This window comes from Camelina sativa, chromosome 15 (assembly GCF_000633955.1).
Source record: "Camelina sativa cultivar DH55 chromosome 15, Cs, whole genome shotgun sequence".
Taxonomy (NCBI): Eukaryota; Viridiplantae; Streptophyta; class Magnoliopsida; order Brassicales; family Brassicaceae; genus Camelina; species Camelina sativa.
Window position 1 is genome coordinate 10,276,370 of NC_025699.1, and position 18,952 is coordinate 10,295,321.

The 18,952-nt window shown below is 37.6% G+C and overlaps 6 protein-coding genes across 6 annotated transcripts in view; 4 read left to right on the forward strand and 2 right to left on the reverse strand.

Annotated features, from left to right (window-relative positions):
• LOC104746329 (phosphatidylinositol 3,4,5-trisphosphate 3-phosphatase and protein-tyrosine-phosphatase PTEN2A-like) overlaps positions 1 to 3,899 on the forward strand; it is a 10,627-nt gene extending 6,728 nt beyond the window's left edge. Inside the window, exons 2-13 of the mRNA XM_019236700.1 lie at positions 128 to 656; positions 741 to 842; positions 931 to 987; positions 1,484 to 1,549; positions 1,990 to 2,166; positions 2,241 to 2,327; positions 2,423 to 2,487; positions 2,567 to 2,643; positions 2,720 to 2,784; positions 2,908 to 3,038; positions 3,134 to 3,203; positions 3,325 to 3,899. Of these exons, the coding sequence (XP_019092245.1) occupies positions 189 to 656; positions 741 to 842; positions 931 to 987; positions 1,484 to 1,549; positions 1,990 to 2,166; positions 2,241 to 2,327; positions 2,423 to 2,487; positions 2,567 to 2,643; positions 2,720 to 2,784; positions 2,908 to 3,038; positions 3,134 to 3,203; positions 3,325 to 3,837 (1,878 nt within the window). The 5' untranslated portion in view covers positions 128 to 188 and the 3' untranslated portion in view covers positions 3,838 to 3,899. The remainder of the gene's footprint in view (positions 1 to 127; positions 657 to 740; positions 843 to 930; positions 988 to 1,483; positions 1,550 to 1,989; positions 2,167 to 2,240; positions 2,328 to 2,422; positions 2,488 to 2,566; positions 2,644 to 2,719; positions 2,785 to 2,907; positions 3,039 to 3,133; positions 3,204 to 3,324) is intronic.
• LOC104746331 (ESX-1 secretion-associated protein EspI-like) lies at positions 5,248 to 7,546 on the reverse strand. Its single transcript, XM_010467786.1, has 3 exons — positions 6,417 to 7,546; positions 5,929 to 6,323; positions 5,248 to 5,785 (listed from the first exon to the last, which is right to left on the reverse strand). Exons 1-3 carry the CDS (start codon positions 7,495 to 7,497, stop codon positions 5,393 to 5,395), a joined length of 1,869 nt encoding a protein of 622 aa, XP_010466088.1. The 5' UTR covers positions 7,498 to 7,546; the 3' UTR covers positions 5,248 to 5,392.
• LOC109129087 (probable F-box protein At5g47300) lies at positions 9,486 to 10,200 on the reverse strand. Its single transcript, XM_019236701.1, has 2 exons — positions 9,975 to 10,200; positions 9,486 to 9,904 (listed from the first exon to the last, which is right to left on the reverse strand). Exons 1-2 carry the CDS (start codon positions 10,198 to 10,200, stop codon positions 9,486 to 9,488), a joined length of 645 nt encoding a protein of 214 aa, XP_019092246.1.
• Positions 10,782 to 13,254, forward strand: LOC104746332 (RNA pseudouridine synthase 4, mitochondrial-like). The gene is made up of 10 exons (XM_010467787.1): positions 10,782 to 11,182; positions 11,256 to 11,318; positions 11,418 to 11,573; positions 11,671 to 11,718; positions 11,801 to 11,881; positions 11,978 to 12,091; positions 12,165 to 12,266; positions 12,420 to 12,531; positions 12,619 to 12,665; positions 12,758 to 13,254. The coding sequence occupies exons 1-10, from the start codon at positions 10,826 to 10,828 to the stop codon at positions 13,124 to 13,126; spliced, it is 1,449 nt and encodes a 482-aa protein (XP_010466089.1). The 5' UTR covers positions 10,782 to 10,825; the 3' UTR covers positions 13,127 to 13,254.
• On the forward strand, positions 14,400 to 16,579 carry LOC104746333 (cinnamyl alcohol dehydrogenase 4). Its single transcript, XM_010467788.2, has 5 exons — positions 14,400 to 14,664; positions 14,805 to 14,918; positions 15,367 to 15,594; positions 15,710 to 16,149; positions 16,234 to 16,579. The coding sequence occupies exons 1-5, from the start codon at positions 14,576 to 14,578 to the stop codon at positions 16,449 to 16,451; spliced, it is 1,089 nt and encodes a 362-aa protein (XP_010466090.1). The 5' UTR covers positions 14,400 to 14,575; the 3' UTR covers positions 16,452 to 16,579.
• LOC109124454 (reticulon-like protein B11) lies at positions 16,776 to 18,920 on the forward strand. Its single transcript, XM_010467789.1, has 5 exons — positions 16,776 to 17,114; positions 17,464 to 17,644; positions 17,902 to 18,043; positions 18,169 to 18,238; positions 18,331 to 18,920. Exons 1-5 carry the CDS (start codon positions 17,069 to 17,071, stop codon positions 18,474 to 18,476), a joined length of 585 nt encoding a protein of 194 aa, XP_010466091.1. The 5' UTR covers positions 16,776 to 17,068; the 3' UTR covers positions 18,477 to 18,920.

Below are 18,952 nucleotides of genomic sequence, written 5' to 3' on the forward strand. Positions count from 1 at the left end.
TTAGATCACGCAAATGATAATTTCGGGATAATGGTTATATTTAGTTAAAATATGCAAAAATCAGATTTTTTAAAATTCTGACTTTGTGTAATTTAGATTTGTAAATGTGATTGATGTCTTTTGCCAGGAAAGAAGAAGATTTTGCGACTTTGATAATTTTGAATTACTAGATTTTAAGATAAGAAACAATGTCGTCTGATTCACCGAACTTGCCTCCTCCTGCTGCGGTAACAATACCAGATGATCAGCCTCCACCTCCTCCTCCTCCTGCTGCTTCTGCATCCCCTGTTGTTGTAGAAGCTGGAAGCGATGGTTCACCTAAAGGTGTTGCATCGAAACTATCTGCTTCTGGGATATCAACGTGGGCTAAAAATTTGAAAGTTCCTCAGCCGTTTGCTTCCACACAAAACGACTCTGGTGTGGAGAATAACGAAAAGTCTGCTTTTGCAAAGTTTACGAGTGGGTTAGGGCTTCGTTTATCTCCGAAATCTCCTCAACCTAATGAGGCCACGGAAGGGACGACTTCAGCAACTGCTACAGAATCTAGTTTCATTGGGACGATTACGAAAGGTTTGGTTGATACTTCGAAGAATGCTGTCAAGGCAGTACAAGTCAAGGCTCGACATGCTGTGTCTCAAAACAAAAGAAGATATCAGGTGAAATTTACTTATACTAATAAGTTTTTGTGTCATATGATAGCTTGTTTCCTCATATGAAACCAAATGTTACTTGTGGTTTAGGAAGGAGGATTTGATTTGGATCTGACGTACATAACAGAGAACATCATTGCAATGGGGTTTCCTGCTGGTGATATGAGTTCTGGCTTTTTTGGATATGTCGAGGTGAGTCATTTTTTAGCATGTAATCGTTTTCCCTGGATTTTTTTTAAAGTTAATATGATATGACCAATGTTTGTTCAAATCGTTGTAGGGTTTCTACCGTAACCAAATGGAAGAAGTTATCAACTTTCTTGAAACTCAACACAAGGTACTATTACTAATTTGCTAGCACAACAAATTAATCGCTTATCTTTGGCCATATGATGAAACTTTTGCTGTTTTTCTTGTTTATCTTATCTAGCTAGTTCTCTCTTTTGTATCACTTGGAAATTCTTAACATGGAGACTGGTTCACTTCACCTTCTGTTATTAGTTCTTGATCATATGCAGCTCTGCCTAATTAGATATTGTCGAGTGGATGGTTCCACTCAAATTGAAGAGGCTTGTAACATATTTTTCTTGTAGACTTATATTAATTTTCTTGACTTTTGTGATATTAGTTGGATTTCAGGGATATAAGAATTTATAGTTGGTATCGATATTCATATTATGTCTATTTATTTCGATCGTGTATAATGTCGTCTTGCCATCTTCCTTGTGGAAATTAATTTATGCATGATGCGTTTTGCAGTTAGCTACAGCCTTGATAGGTTCTGCTCTTCTCTTGTGCTATTCATATAATTCATTTCTTCCTTTTTTTTGTAGGCAAAATACAAGGTTTACAATCTTTGTTCAGAGAGGTTGTATGATGTATCCTTATTTGAAGGGAAGGTATGCCATCCTTTATCTTCCTCTTTCCTTGCATTTGGCAAACACATGGCCTCCTTAAGAAAGAATGGCTTTCTCAAAATTAAGAAACTGTGTAGATCATCCAATGCACTATTTCAAGTTTCTTTAGTTCTGATGTACTTATGAAACAGTATCCATCAAAATATTGTTTACATTGTTGCATATGCACAAAGCTCTGAATTTTGTCAGATTTTCTCATCTCTTGCCTGAATTATTGGACATGATCATATAAAAACCTGCTGCAGTGAAGTGGCTTAATTCTCTGTTACAGATAATGTAGCCACTTCTTCTATACATCATGATTTCTTTTTCTAATACTATTATGTTCACATAATGCGGGCACAGTTGTTAACTATTTACCATCTTCTGCACGTTTTAGCGTCCCTATACATCTTATTTTTTGCTGATTATTTTGCCTCCAGGTGGCCAGTTTCCCGTTTGATGATCATAATTGCCCGCCAATCCATTTGATCACCTCATTCTGCCAAAGTGCATATTCATGGTTAAAGGAGGACATTGAGAATGTTGTGGTTGTTCACTGTAAGGCTGGCATGGCAAGGACAGGGCTTATGATTTGTAGTCTTCTGCTGTATCTGAAGGTAAGAAATTCATTTTAACGTTGTATAAAACAATCCATGACAGGGAACCAATCATGTTTCCTTTTCTTATTTAGTTCTTTCCGACTGCCGAAGAGTGCATGGATTTCTACAACCAGAAACGATGTGTGGATGGAAAAGGACTTGTGCTACCCAGCCAAATTGTAAGTCTATTTTTGTAATTTATATAATTAAGCCGCTCATGAAAACATTTTTACTCTTCTGCGGAAAATTAAGTCTGTTTAATCATTATTTGTAGAGATATGTGAAATACTTTGAACGAATTTTAACCTACTTCAACGGGGAAAACCAACCTGGCCGTAGGTAAACATCTTATTGACTTATTCTATACCTTAATATAGCATACAGTTGTTTATTGAGTTCGAACATTTTCTTTTGTTAGGTGTATGCTTAGGGGATTCCGGCTCCATAGGTGTCCCTATTGGATTAGGCCATCCATCACTATTTCAGATCATAATGGTGTGTTGGTCGATCCATGACAACATATAAAGCCAGTATCATGCAGAACTAACATCTTACTGTAAATTATATGCAGGTGTTCTCTTTACCACGAAAANAATTTTATATTTTGAGATATATCCGGAAACAATAAATTATGATGTTACCTAATATACAAAATCATCTAAATGTTTATAGAAANCATTGTTATTACCTTGTCGTTATCTAGTATATGTTATCTAGTATTTTGTAAATTCACATTAAGTGGTTTTTATGATTTTGCAGCCAGAAGACTTTTGGTTCAGTGCCCCAAAGAAAGGGGTTATGGTCTTCGCCTTACCCGGAGAGCCAGGCCTAACAGAATTGGCTGGGGACTTCAAAATCCATTTTCATGACCGCCAAGGAGATTTTTACTGGTTAGCAAGCTAGTACCTCGTTATCCAAAACTCATTACCAACATCGCTTTTATATTTTGCTTCTCTCACCACTATTTTTTGCATGCTCTTCTCAGCTGGTTAAACACGACAATGATGGAAAATAGAGTGATCCTAAAAACAAGTGAGCTTGACGCGTTTGACAAGGTTAATATACTTGGATTGAATCATTGACTTTGTGTGTGATGTCTGATTTGGGGGTCTTTTCTCCATCATTCCTCCGGTTTGAAATGATATATCTTTGTGTTTGGCCTTTGTTCCAATGCAGAGAAAGCTACCATCGCCTGGATTTATGGTTGAAGTTGTTCTTGCTGATATAAATGCAACAATCCCTACGAACCCTAGTTCTGAAACAGCATCCACAACACCGGAAGAAACTCCAGCAGCTAATTCTTCCCCTGTAGACGGCTCTGCATCGGTTCCAGGACCCAATAAAGAAGCAGAGAATCCTGATAAGGACGATGTGTTCTCTGATAACGAAGGAGACTCAACTGGCCCGACTAAAACCACATCATCGGCTTCTTCTCAAACCCCAGAAGCCAAACGGAGCGCAGATGAAACCTCTGTTCTGGCTAAAGCGACTGAGAAAGTGTCTATTTCTGGAAACAAGGGATCATCACAGCCCGTGCAAGGAGGTACTGTTAGCAAGGCTGAAGCAACAGAGAAACCCTCTGGGGCTGGGGTCAATCCTTCTTCAAGCTCAGAGAGTGAGTTCAAGGTCATGGCGGCTGATGCATCAGTGTTCTCATTTGGAGATGAAGATGACTTTGAAAGCGATTGAAGAAAGGGTGATCAAAAGCAGGAAGATGTGTACATAAAAACAGGGAATGTTAAATCCATTCATTGTGTNCGACATGATGAATTTTATGTCCTAAATTAGACATACCATCTTTCTGTTACTATTTTTTAATATAATTGTTTTTACTGATAACAAAAACAAANTTGGTTGCTTACGTCTTTGTGTTATGACTTTAATATCTATACTATTAAAATGGAAGCATTATTTACAAGGCAAAATGAATCATGAAATATATGACATAAAATAACCCTGAATAAATTAAAAAGCATACAATACAAAAGGATATTAAAGTAAATTTGATAATAAAAATTCACGGATCCTATATGCCCTGGATTAATTCTGTTCGGATCATGTATTAACNGTGCGGGTCCGAATCTAGTTTGGAATTATAAAACAATCTGATTTCTTACCTCCTCGCAAGTAGAAATACTTCCAAAATCCACTTTTTTCCTTGGCATTTGGTCGAGTCTTCTACTTGTTTATCGAATAAACACACGACTACTCACGCCATGCGAAGTCTGACGATGAGGGTTTAACTTCCACGAACCACTTGCTCCCAATCCTATTCTTATCATATAGACCAATAAGCCTCTCAAATTTCGTCGAATCATATAAAACCCCTACTGAAAATAACATATTTGTGAATCCTTAATAGATAAATATTGTCTTGGTTTAGAGTTAAAGAGAAACAAGTTATTTAATTTGACCAAAGCAACGTACGTATTGCGCTTCCTAAACCATTTTTAGGAAGTGAGAATGATGATGTTTCATATTCTACGTATCCTTCCACCTTTATGGGAGAATCACTTCATCATAAATTAAGTGAATAACTTATCCACATGCAGATGCTACTTTTTTATATAGCATATTTTGTTGGAGTGTAACCAACATTACTCAAAATTAGTATTAATCAAGGGAAACAATTTCTTGCTAGAAGAAAACTAATAAATTCTAAAATCAGTTGATGGTGTAATTTCTGCTAGTTTTTAGTTTGTTTTACTATTTGTAAGAAAAAAGGATTATTTAGAAAAAGTAATATTTCAAGTCATTCTAACTCACAGTGTAATTTGGAGTTTGATTTATTAGATACTGCTTCGTTTGCATCAAAGTTTGTTTCTAATATTATCTTTTAATTTTCATATACTTTTATCAAACCAAAGAAAGTAATAAGTATGTCTCAGCTAGAGAAACGCTGACACACACGGATAGGGAGATACCAGCTTTGATGCTCTGACTCGTATCTAGTGTTTATTTTGATACTATACGTTACATACTTGCATTTTACAAGTTTCTCTTTTGCTGTCAAGATATATTCCAATTTTCTCATATCATTAAATTTTGTAAAGCAAACATTAAGAAAATTAATATAAATTCACATTTCAATAAATTCGGGAAAAATAAAATTACATGTTTCCTTTTTCTCGATAATAATATTGTTACAGGAAAAATCAACCATGTTACACATTTTATTAAGTTATAATGTTGTAGTTACCAATTTGTATAATGGTATATAGTAGTAATAAAATCAGGAGAGTGTCTATCTCTTGCAGACCACTCCCTTGCCACCTACGCCACTGGCACAACTCATCTCAGGGAGCTCCAGTAATTTGCTCTGTCCACCGTTGCTTGCTTCGTTACCGGTGAACCTTGCGGCTGAACAGTCAGGTGCAAAAAGTCCGCTGGTCTGGAATTCTCTGTCACCACCCATCACAGGCATGTGGACTCCGATCTTAACTCGGCTAACGTAGTTAGACCTATAAGTCTGTCCCAAAACACCATCGACATTGTCGCTAAGGTCTTGGAACTTGAAGCCGAGGTCAAGATGAGCTAGACAGTCGTCTTCCTTCACGTCGTAGCCATGGATTCTTGAATCTTCCATTGTTATTGGCACCACTCTTGCTGTTATTTTAAGCAAACCCTCTACTTCAACCTGAAAATAAATACATTAATTGACTACTATTAAGCATTAAGTTTATATATGAAGATAGTATAATATTACTTGAGTTCATCTTTCATTGAATTTGTTCTTTTAAGCGACCGTGTGGCAAAAGTATAATAATTTTTAGGGCATACCTCGAGGTTGTTAGTGTCAGTGTTGACTCGCTTGACAGAGACCTGAGGGTACACTCCAGGGGAAGAAGTCCACGTGGCACCGTCTAGCTGAGGGAGTGAGATAACATTTCCGTCGAAAGAGACGGCGATACGGTCAATGGAATCGTCCCACGTGGCAGTCTTGAGGGCTCCGACGTATAAACGGTGAGTGCCGAAGAGCATGGCAATGGATTGGACCCATGTGAAGTCACGTGCCATACCAGGTCTACGTTTACCGATGAAATGTGCGTTGATGTGAAGGTTAGGATCAGAGATAAGGCAGAAGTTGGAGTCTTTCTTGCCGTGGAAGTAAAAGGTGAGACCATCTCCTCCAATGAAACGTGGGTCTTGGCAAACGGATCCTGGCTTGTCGCAATCTGCATCACAATGTATCATGAGTATTTAGCATAGATTAAGTAATTGAGTAATAAGGTATTTAAGGAAGAGATCGATGGATGAAGAGGACATACTGCAAAGAGGCTTGCAAGTGACGCAATCGACTTGACAAGAATGGGGACAAGCGGCAGGGCAAGTGTACTCAACTCCGTAACATGGAGATCCCTGCTTCCTACATCTGGCCCTTCTGACTCCTGCTCCTGCTTGGTCGTCTGATGGCGGGGGAACGTAAGGGGGAGAGCCAGGAGGAGTTGGGACGGAAGGTGTGGGAGTTGCGGGAGTTGAGCCAGGAGGAGTTGGGACGGAAGGTGTAGGAGTCGCGGGAGAGCCTGGTGGAGTTGGGACAGAAGGTGTAGGAGTCGCGGGAGTAGAGCCTGGAGGAGTTGGGACGGAAGGTGGAGTAGGAGTGGGACTTGGAACGGAGGGTGTAGGGGTTACAGGAGGAGAATATGGAGGGACTGGTGTCGTGGGCGTACCGGGAGGACTTGGCACGGAAGGTGTTGGAGTGGGGGGTGGTGGTGAAACTGGAGGAGTGGGACTTGGCACAGACGGTGTAGGAGTTGGAGGCGGCGGTGAAACTGGTGGAGTGGGACTTGGGACAGACGGTGTAGGAGTCGGAGGTGGTGGTGAAACTGGTGGAGTGGGACTTGGCACGGACGGCGTAGGAGTTGGAGGCGGTGGCGAAGCTGGCGGTGTAGGGCTTGGCACGGAAGGTGTAGGAGGTGGTGGTGAAACTGGAGGAGTGGGACTTGGCACGGACGGTGTAGGTGTTGGAGGCGGTGGCGAAGCTGGCGGAGTAGGGCTTGGCACGGAAGGGGTAGGAGGTGGCGGTGAAACTGGTGGAACAGGAGCGGGAGGAGTGTAACCACCGTCATCACCACCGTCATCGCCACCATCATCGTCAGGGGAAGGAGGGCCACATATGGGTTTGCAAGAGGCACATTCGACATGGCAACTGTCAGGACAGAACTTGGGACAAACATGTTCCAAGTTGTAGCAATGTTTGTACTTCTTGATTTTACATGTTGCGTGGCTTGGGTTCTTGGCTATTCCCGGTGGTGTATCAGCCATTGTTAATGCAAGAGATGCCAGGAGTATGCATCCCAATATTTGAAGTCGTGTGTGTTTGGCTAGATCCATTGCCAAACCGAACATATAAGATAGAAAGGTGTTTGTGTTTTTTCAGTTGTTGTGTGCTTTGGGATTTGAGTGTATGAATGAGGATGTGGTTCAAGTGCTCTGATACGGTTTATATAGATAGATATGTTGGGTTTTTAAATATCAAGTTGGGGTCTTTTTAATCTTTAAATAAGGGTTCCGATTTCTATGGAGCTTGCCTTTTAGGATAGCTACGTAATTTAACAATTATCAACACCTTTATACATAACTTATATTCTGTATATACAAAGATGCTTCAAGTATTTTTATTGATCGCAAAACGGGTTCTAGATATTAATAGTACGTACGTAGGAGATTAAAAGTTGCACAATATAATTGAGATTATTGATAAAAGAGTACTCCTCCAAACATAAGAAAGAAAGAAGATTACAAAACATATAAAAAGCTAACTAGTCTAGCATTGGAAAACAAAAAACCTTGTCCAATGAGAAAAGTTTTTTCATATCCTGGTGATCTGGTAAAATTTTCTAGAAAATAAATAAATATGATGGTATACTTGATCTTAATTTGGTTCGAAACTAATACTGATCATCACCAAGATTTGTATATGTTACTAATCCCGTAAATGCTTATATCATCGTAGTTGATATATGTAAACAATTTTAGCGACAAGTCAACTTCATATTTAAATTAACTAGGCAATAGATACAATTAGCCATTAGGTATCTTATAATAATACCTATAGCAAAACTGAGTTTTTATTCCAATTCACTTTATGCATTTCTACGTATTACATAAATGGGATATTACTTAAACGTGTCGCTATTTGCAAGTTTATGGGGGAATCACTTTGCGATGAAGTGATCGGCATGCTACTCTCGTGTGTGGTAGCACATTTTGCTGATTACGTGAAACAATCGATTAGTTAACTGATCAGTTTTATGATCAAATTGGATTCTATATATGTGAGTTTGACTTCAAATTCCGTAAAAAATTGCACAATAATTTGAGTTAGCGCTAGGTTTTAAATTTAATCTACATTGGTTTTTACCTCTTTTAATAAATAATTAAATATATTTCTATTAAGATGTCAAATCGTTTATTTAACGTTAGTTAACTTTATGCGAAGGACAAACACGCACATTAGAGGGGGAGAACAACCTTTGACCTTTTTGGGATCACATGATGAAAACAACACTGATAAGTCAAGCTATGACAACACCTTTACAGCTAGCTATATATGTTTGATTCATGTTTCTACTTTGTCTTAAATTTGAAGAAACATATTAGCCATTTAATATTTTCTCTGTTAGCGTTAACAAATTTCATCAAAATTAATATTATGGATCATTAGTTTGTAAGTAAGCTTTATATGTAAATTCCACTTACATGCATGCTTTCGACTTTATAATGCGACTCAAAGGAGGCACCGACTATACAGGTCTAAAGTCCATTATTTAATTTTATGTGTTCTACACTTCTGTTATAGACAACACAGTCTTAACTAAACGCGTACTGTATTATTGGCTTTGTGATTTTTTAAGATCGATTAGGTTAAACTTTTTACAATTTTTATCTTCTTTTAACACAAGAGTACTGTAGCACGGATTAAACTTTATCTTTTGTATAAAGAAATCCGCTTCCTTCACCTCTTAACCTGTCTCTTTATATAATTGATTATAAATTATCGGTTAAACTTATCTGTGTGAGTTTTACTCGTATAGTCAACATACATCTTCTTAGATTGATCGGCCTGAACCAGACCTGGCTTGCTCTTCAAGCTCGCTCAATAAAGATGCAGAACAATATAGACTAGAAAATTGAAGGTGAAACATAACTCGTCTTTATGTAAGAAAATATAATATATCTTGATCACAAATTTCAAAGACTGTGTTTTAATAAAAAGAAAGGAAATATATGAAATATATATATGAATTAGTGAAAACACAAGTTTATCAAATTATTTAAGATTACAATGAATTAAATCCAAGAAAGTGAAGTTTGTCCTGTAGATGATTAATTAATCATTCAGGGTGGATTTGAGTTAAACTTGGAACGTAACTAAACAAAAATGGCCAATTTGAAGCGAGTCCTAAATTCACTTGTCTCACTTGATTGTCCAGTCCAACAATGAAAACCATGTTATTGCCGTCGGTTCCATTATCAATACACACGAGGACTTTCTTGTCCTCACCGACCAAGAAGCTGACGCTTACGCAACGAAAACAATCAGTAACTAGATTCAAATCCACTGCTACGAGCATGCTCCACGACACCTTTTCCGTCTCATCGATATCATTTGTCACCCATATCTCTGTCCTTGATGATGTATTTATGGGATGTACTAACACGGAAACTTTCTCTTGCCTAAAAACCGATAAAGCCACAACTAGATAATCAGCTTCAGTACACTGAGAGGGAAGAGGCAGACGTCCAAATCTCTCTGTTGTATAATCAAAAGTGAGTAAGAATTCGACAAACTTTTCTTTTTTTCTCACAAGCAATCCAGTAACCCTTTCCCTTCAAGAACTTGCCGTTATCAATACATTCTAAGTTGCAATCAGGAGTGGCATCAAGAACTCTCCATGAATTAGAGTTAAATTCATAGATTTCAAACCCTTTGTCGATCATATAACCCCAATAGCACAAGATTTTGTAGCTCTTATCACCCGCTTTGCTGTCTTGGTAAGATCCAAGAGCATAGTATTCGTTTTGCTTGTGGCCATGTCTTGTCTGCATCCACCTTTTTTGTCCAGTACACGGGTTCCAAACCACGATTCTAGTGCAATATTCGTCAATGCATAACAATAAGCCGTCGCAATGAAAGACCTCACAAACATCGAATTGATATAAATTGTTATAATACGGATCTGGTAGGCTAAACTCACCTTTAACCTCCACGGATGGAACAACTCCATGGAGATAATTGAGGCTCACGGAACAAACCCTAAACTCATTCAACATGAAAATCAGAAACTGTTTTGGGGATTAGTCCAAGTGATTTCTTGTGAATATTTTATCGTTGATTAAACTGTTCCATCGTTTACAAATAGATCGTAACTGCCTCACAGATGCGGCTGGAACACGACAGAGTATCTTCTCTAGCAGATCGTTTGGTAGGTCTGACATTATCATCATCCTTGTGATTAAATTACTTATTACAATAAAAAAATAGTGACGCTGGCTAGTACTTATGTAGGGTTTCCGGTTCGGTTTTCTGGTCTTGTATTTTAACCGGCAAGCAATACAGAACCGGGTGGTTTATTGTCTAAATTAAGACCATCATGAATCGATCGGTTGTTCCATCGTCTCCCCCAAAACCCTCTAAAACCCTGATTTTGAATTTTGGATTAAACCCTAAAAAATGTCGAAATGGAGAATTGCGACTGCGACGCTCCATCGACATCTCCAATCCCAATCGCCTACGATCTCTTCCTTCAAGGATCCGACCAAATCCTTGTCTTCGGCGGCGGTTGCGGCGGCTCATCAGTGTCGCGGTTACAGTACAGCTCAGACAGATGATTCAAGTGGGAAATGGGTAACTTTACCTTCTTTTTATCCCACCGTCGATGGCAACGCCGTAGGAAAGGAGCTCACTTCCGACGGAGACTCAATCAAAGGTTCAACGGATGGGTCAAACACAACGGCGCTTAGGTGGATACTTCGTTGTCGTCCCGATTTACCCAGGACTCTCGTTCAGAAACTCTTTCGTTTAAGACAGGTTCTACTCTATATTTCAAATCTTGTCTTAAACTCCTAATTGTTGTCAGTTTCTTACAATGTAATTGATTCAGGTTAGGAGAGAAATGACTCTGAGTTGTGATAATGATCTTCTACAAAGAAGCAAGCTTAAAAGGGTAAATACTATTCTGTGATCTATTGATTGTAAACAAGAACTGTTTTTTTAGAAAAGCTGCTTTTATCATCTGATGGTCTTTGATTTCTGAACCTTGAAGGTGGCAGCTAAGGAATCTTTGAATGTAGGAGATAGAATTTTCCTTCCTCTGTCTGTAGACAATGTTGCGCCGCCGCAGCCGACTGCTACTAAGAAAGAACACTTCCGTTGTAGTGAAGAAGAACGCAAATTCGTTTGCAGTTTGGTGTTGTACAAGGTTTTGAAACTCACTATACTTTTGGTTTGTTTTTTGCTTATATCGATGTTATATTGGTTGATAGATCTGAACTGAGTGAGTTAATAAAATGTGGCAGGATCCATCCATTATTGTTCTGAATAAACCGCATGGTATGGCTGTTCAAGTAAGTATGTTATATTTTGCATTCTGATGGATTATAGATCATGTTCATGGAGCTTGTGGATATTGATAATGCTCTTACATAGGGTGGGACTGGGATCAAGACCAGTATCGATGAACTCGCTGCCACTTGCTTGACATTTGATAAATCAGAATCTCCCCGTCTGGTTAGTTAAGATTTATAGTGTGCCTATTTAGAAATTGTATGAAGGTTTTGTGGAACCTAGTTCTTCTGCCTTATGCAAGTACGGTGTATGTGTTAGGTGCATAGACTTGACAGAGACTGTACTGGACTTTTGGTGTTGGCAAGAACACAGACGGCTGCAACCGTTCTTCATTCCATATTCCGCGAGAAAACAACTGGTGCATCCGCATATGTAAAATCCTCTGCTTTCTCTCAGAACTTACACATAAATTTCTCACACCAATGACTGTTCTCTTATTTCTTAGGGTGTCAAAAAGAACATAAAATCCTTGAAAAGAAAATATATAGCACTTGTAATCGGGTGTCCGAGACGTAAAAAGGGACAGATTTCAGCGCCACTCAGAAAGGTCAGTCTACAGTCTCTTTTAGCTAGAGTGTTTCTGTTTCATCCATTGAAGTTTTAGTCTATTTGATTTGTTTGTTCACACGCAATCTGTTTCTTTAGTTGCTTTACTAGAGTCAAATTGTAAGCTAAAAACATATGTGGAATATCTGAGTAGGTGGTTGTGGATGATGGCAAATCTGATCGTATCACAGTTGATGACAATGGGGAACTCGTTTCTACTCAGCATGCTATCACCGAGTACCGAGTGATTGAATCTTCACCACATGGTCAGTGGGACAAATTAGATTTTCTTTTCAGTCATGCTTAAATAAAATGATTTGGCCTTGAGTTTTTAGCACATTGTTAATTTGTAGGATACACATGGCTTGAACTTCGACCTTTAACCGGGAGAAAACATCAGGTCTTTGAAATATTCAGTTTAATGTTTCAACGTTCTCTCTTTTAGTTTCTGTTTCTTGACAATCTGTTTGCAACTGTTCTTCGTTGCAACAGCTTCGTGTACACTGCGCAGAAGTTCTAGGAACACCGATAGTTGGGGACTATAAATATGGATGGCAAGCTCATAAAACCCGGGAACCATTAGTCTCTTCAGAAAACACCCCGACCAAGCAATCATCATCTCCTTTTGGCTTGGATCTGGATGGTGGAGATGTCTCTTCAAAACAGCCACACCTTCATCTCCACTCAAAGCAAATCGACCTGCCAAACATATCTCAGCTCTTGGAGAAAATGGAGCTTTCTTCAGATTCTGATATTTCGGATATCGGTAGCCTCAAATTCGATGCTCCATTGCCTAGTCATATGCAGCTAAGTTTTAATTTGTTGAAATCTAAAGTCGACGAAACTTGTGACAAAAACTAGAATTTTTTTAGTGAGCCCCCAAGCTTTCTTCTTTGTGTTCCTGAGGCTCCCAAGTAGTCACTGTGTTGTCTCTCTTTGGACCTTGAATATTCTCATACAAAGATAAATAAATTAGATTTTGAGTGACATTCTCATATAATTGAATGATTATTATTCGTATGATTGACACAATTAGCGCGTTTTGGATTCATGCAACAGTTGTTTCAAACAACTTGTTTGACTAAAGTAGCTACATTCTCATATATTGTTATCTTTAAAAATATATGTCGCTCTCTGTAAAACGAAAGGTGGGTAGACGAAATAGCTATGAACAATTCAATATGAATATCGGCAACTCAGTACCTAACCGAACAACAAAGACTGGTTGGTATTTTAAAAATTATTGGAAAAAAAAAGGAAAAAATCTAAAATTTAACAATTGTGAATTATCTTGTCTGAAAAGTAAGTTGATGACATGGCGCAGCATGGTTGGATAGACTTCAGAAATCAGAACAAAAGAGTAGCGTGGAATCTTTTACCAACTACACTTTTTAGTACATCATCACCTACTCCCCTCTCCTTGGTGGCTTTGATCAAACGTCTTATTTCAGTCAGAAGTACAATTGAGAATAAAATAAAAAATTATCCCTTAAATATACACAAAACAAATACTACTACTTTATAATGTACGTATATAAAATTATGAAGAGTATTAAGCTAACAAGTTACCCGTAACGCCACCGGCCGAAAAAACTAATAATCATGTTTTACTTCATTAAAAAACAAGAATAGCCACCTGAATTGATGATGGTGTCGTATCTTTTTTCTCAGCCTAGCTTTATTTGTATAGTTCCTATACAGATGTATAAGATATGTATCTATGCATGTCCAAATCATGGTCCACATTTAAAAAAAATATCTATATTCAAATTCGAGGTTGGCTAAGTTGTTACCAAACTCACTACGCTACGTTATTTTTTTTGTTTGTGTTGAAAATTTAGCTAAAAGCAAGTTGTAGTTGACATGTAATTTCTACTATTTGTTTTTTTTCGTTTAAATTCAATTTTGGAAAAAAAAAAAACATAGTTCTCTTTGGTTCCATTATTTTCTATCTTGATACTCGGTAGTAGCTAGGTTGTATAACATAAATGTAAGTATATCACCACAATAACAAATAATGGTTGTACCACTGGAAAAATAAGAAAAGATAAGAGGTTTGGTTGGTCGAGCTTAATTACTGATTAAAAAAGGCATGTCCACCAAAAACATTAAAACAATATCCCAAGTTTCCTCCTCTCTTTTGGAATTATAAAATATTTTTTTCCTCATTTTCTCTGTATATAACATTTGTCAACAGACTGCCTTTAGAGTCATGTTTCCATAGACACACTGCACACATAAAATCTCTCAACATTACATTATAGAAACAAACAAAAAAATAGTCGGAGAAACCAGAGAAAACAAAACAAAATGGGAAGTGAAGGAGGAGAAAAGAAGGCTTTAGGATGGGCTGCAAGAGATCCTTCTGGTGTTCTTGCTCCTTACTCCTACACTTTAAGGTTTTTTTTTTTTTGTTTCTCTTCTCGTTACTTATGTAATGTAACTTTTATGGTTTTGATTATATTGTCTCTCAAAGAGTTATCTGAACTTCTTTTTTTTTTTCTTTTTTAAAAATCTTGGATTAATTTTGTTAATATAGGAGCACAGGGGCAGATGATGTGTATATAAAGGTTATATGTTGTGGAATTTGCCATACTGATATCCACCAGATTAAAAATGATCTTGGAATGTCCAATTATCCTATGGTTCCTGGGTAAATTTCTTCTTAACTCTCTTTTCTTATTCTGATCTTTTTGTCTTCAATATATATAATCTTTCTTGGTGCCCATTTTCTTTCTATTTTTTTTTTTAAATAAGTCATTGATTGACTTCAGTTTAGACCCCAATCATATATAAATAATTTCAGATTTGTATAGGTTACTAAATCTTTTTAACTTGGAGTTAATTGTAGTTATGCATGTAATTTTGAACGATTTGTGGTGTGACTGAGGATTTTTCGTCTAAAGTTGACTTGACATTATTGTTTGAAGATAACTGAATGTGCTATTGTCACACACTTGTACATCTGACATTTGTTTTGTAAACCACATCTTTCACTCTTGTCCACTATGTAGACTTTTCAATTATTATGCAAACAAGGTAGTTGAATTCTACTAGCACGATCCAGTAAATAAAATTAAAAGTGTAATTTTTATTTGCAGGCACGAGGTGGTAGGTGAGGTGGTGGAAGTGGGATCAGATGTGAGCAAGTTTACTGTAGGAGATGTTGTCGGTGTCGGTGTGATCGTGGGATGTTGCGGAAGCTGCAAGCCCTGCAGCTCAGACCTGGAGCAGTACTGTAACAAGAGAGTCTGGAGTTACAACGATGTCTACACTGACGGAAAACCCACTCAAGGTGGCTTCGCCGACACCATGATCGTTAATCAAAAGTAAGCGCACACACATGCATACACACACACACACACACCTTTCTTGTTTCACAAGAAAACACAGAGCATTTGTTTCTTTATTCACAAGTAACCTACTTTTTTGGTCAATCAAAAGGTTTGTTGTGAAGATCCCCGAAGGAATGGCAGTGGAACAGGCTGCACCGCTGCTCTGTGCGGGAGTAACGGTCTACAGTCCGTTGAGCCATTTTGGTCTCATGGCAAGTGGGCTGAAAGGAGGGATACTAGGGTTAGGTGGAGTAGGGCACATGGGTGTGAAGATAGCAAAAGCAATGGGACATCACGTGACTGTGATAAGCTCATCAAACAAGAAGAAAGAAGAAGCAATGGAACATTTAGGTGCTGACGACTACGTAGTAAGCTCCGATCCAGCAGAGATGCAAAGACTCGCAGATTCTCTTGACTACATCATCGACACCGTACCAGTGTTTCACCCTCTCGAGCCTTACTTAGCTTGTCTTAAACTCGACGGGAAACTGATTCTCATGGGAGTTATCAACACTCCTCTCCAGTTCTTGACTCCTCTCGTCATTCTTGGTAAGTCTAATATCTTGTGTGTGTTTTTAAAATCATGTCTAATAACAAGAAAATTAGATAGCTAAAATTGATAATTTTTGACAGGGAGGAAAGTGATATCGGGAAGCTTCATAGGGAGTATAAAAGAGACAGAGGAAGTGTTGGCCTTCTGCAAAGAGAAAGGGCTAACGTCGACGATCGAAGTAGTGAAGATGGATGAGCTTAACACTGCGTTTGAGAGGCTTCACAAGAACGATGTTCGTTACAGATTCGTCGTTGACGTCGCAGGAAGTAACCTCGTGGAGGAGGCTGCAACAAACTAAAAACTTACTAAACAATGTTATGGGCCTATTATAGGTCCAACGAACGTTTGTTGTGTCTTTTTTTAAAAAAATGGTTCAAAGAAAAACGAATGCTTATGTGATTTTAATGTCACTGTTCTGTTTACATACATTGGTTTGTCACAAAAAAAAAAAAGAAAAAAACAAAAATATGAGCATATAATTTTCTCCAACTCTTAATTTGATAATTCAAAGTTGTTAAACTATGACTCTCAGTTTAAATAATAAAATTAAAAATGAAATCTTTCGGTGTCTTCTTTATAATTGCCAACCAACTTTGGGCTAAAAGTATTATAGAAGGCAAAAGTTTTAATAATTAAAAAGAAAAAATAAAGAAACAAAAATTACTTTTAAATTTGATACAACTAATTAAAATTTTCTTAAAACTTTGTCGCCGAAGCGTAAAGGAAAAATCTTTAATCTTTTTTTTTTTGATGTACGAAGAGAGGAGGCACGATTCATCATCATCATCATTCAAAGCAGTTGCGTTGTTCGGCGATCACCAAGCAAATCTTTCGACTCAAGACATCGATTCGTAAAATTTCATTTTGCCTTTACAATTACAAACTTCTATGCGGAAGAACCCTAACTGATCCGCCATGGGAGATTCCGTTTCTGTTCATCAATCTCTTGGTGGTGGCTCAGGTTTGTCTCATTATCATTAGTTGTGTTCATCTTAACCCAAATTTGGGTTCTTTACAATTGGCTATCGAAGTCGTCGTGGCTCTTCGAGTTTCAGTTCCGATTCAATCGATTTCTACGTTGGTTTGGGGTACTGCTGGATTGATCGATTACGTTTTAGGGTTTTATTCGATTGTTAAGTGCATTTGGGAAAGTTTTAAATTTGATCATAGTTTTTTTTTTTTTTTTTTTTATCAAATTTGACGTTTTTTTTAAGGGACATTTAAGAATCTCTCGACATGTGAACGTTTGTGTTCTTAAATGCTAAAATTGAGTTTTGAATCTTTTGGGTGGTACTGGGAAAATTCTGCAGTTGCTGATTTGCTGTTATGGAGAAACCGGACTGGTGCAGTGATTTTGCTAGTTGCTTCTACCGGGTTTTGGTTCTTATTCGAGAGAGCTGGATACAATCTCTTGTCTTTCGTCTCCAATGTTCTGCTTCTTCTTGTTGCGATCCTCTTCTTGTGGGCTAAGTCTGCTACAGTACTCAACCGGTAATCTCTGGCTCTTTCTTTTTTTTTTTAGGTGTGTTTTGTTATGAGAAAAGATGAAACCTTTATGTGGCATTGCTGGATTTTCTTGGTAGTAGAGAGAGTGCATTAGCTTAAACATCTACCTATAATGTATTTTAAGTTACTGCTTCACCATTTGAAACTATGAAAGCTTAAGATCACTGGAACTGTGATGTAAGAAGTCGTGTCATGTGTTTGTCTATTGACTTATTCTTATAAGTAAAAGTTCCATGTTGCAGACCCTTGCCTCCAGTTCCGAATATGGAAATCCCTGAGGAGTTTGCGATCAAGGCTGCTGATGATCTTCGGGGATGTATCAATTATGTGCTGTCAATTGCAAGTGATATCACCATAGCTAGAAGTCCGATTCGTCTCCTTCAGGTTATAGTCTAATCTTTAATTTCACAACTTGGTTAAACTGGTTATTGTATATTATTGAATCTGGATATTTTCTGCATTTATGTATCACACGGTTAACATATCGTTGGTTTGTTGCTGTGAAACAGGTTTCATTTGTCTTGTTGGTTATCTCCTATGTTGGGACCTTGATCAACTCTCTCACTCTTGTCTACATTGGTGAGCGGCTAACTTTTTCTTTTGTGTTTATATCTTGCTTGATAACTTGATATGAGTAATTAATGCGTCTCTGTTTTGTATGTGTCTTGCAGGAGTTCTGCTCAGCCTTTCTTTTCCTATAGTGTATGAGACATACCAAGACCACATTGATGATAAACTGAATTCGACTTCTAAATTCGTTCGAAGTGTCTCAAGAAAGTTTCCAATGCCCGTAAGCAAAGAGAAAAAACATCAGTAGGTACTAGAGTGTAAGTCTGAACAATTGAATCGTTTTGGTTCCAAGGTTTAAGAAAAAAAGAGTTAGTTTTCGACTGTGGTTTTACTCAACCGCTGCAGGTGATAAAAAAAAAAAACTATTTGTTCACAAGACTAATTACTGCAAGCCAGCTTTAAAACACACACAACAAGGAGCCGTCACTGTAATGCTACAAGAGCCAGCGGAAAAAAGTGAATTACACACAGTACAGTACAGATTTTAGTTCATTTCTTTCTGTTTCTCTTTATCTGAGTTCTTCTTCTTTAGTCTGTGTTGGCTCTGTTCTAGATTCTTGAAGTTTTGGGTTTCTTTTTTTTTTTTTATTTGGCCAATACAATTTGGTGTTTTTAGTTTTACACGAATGCTTTGTGGCATTATTGTTGCAGTAGAATCCAAAAAAGATGAATCTTAAGAAAGTTTGAAGGTTATGTTTCCTATTCTAAAATTAATTTGATATG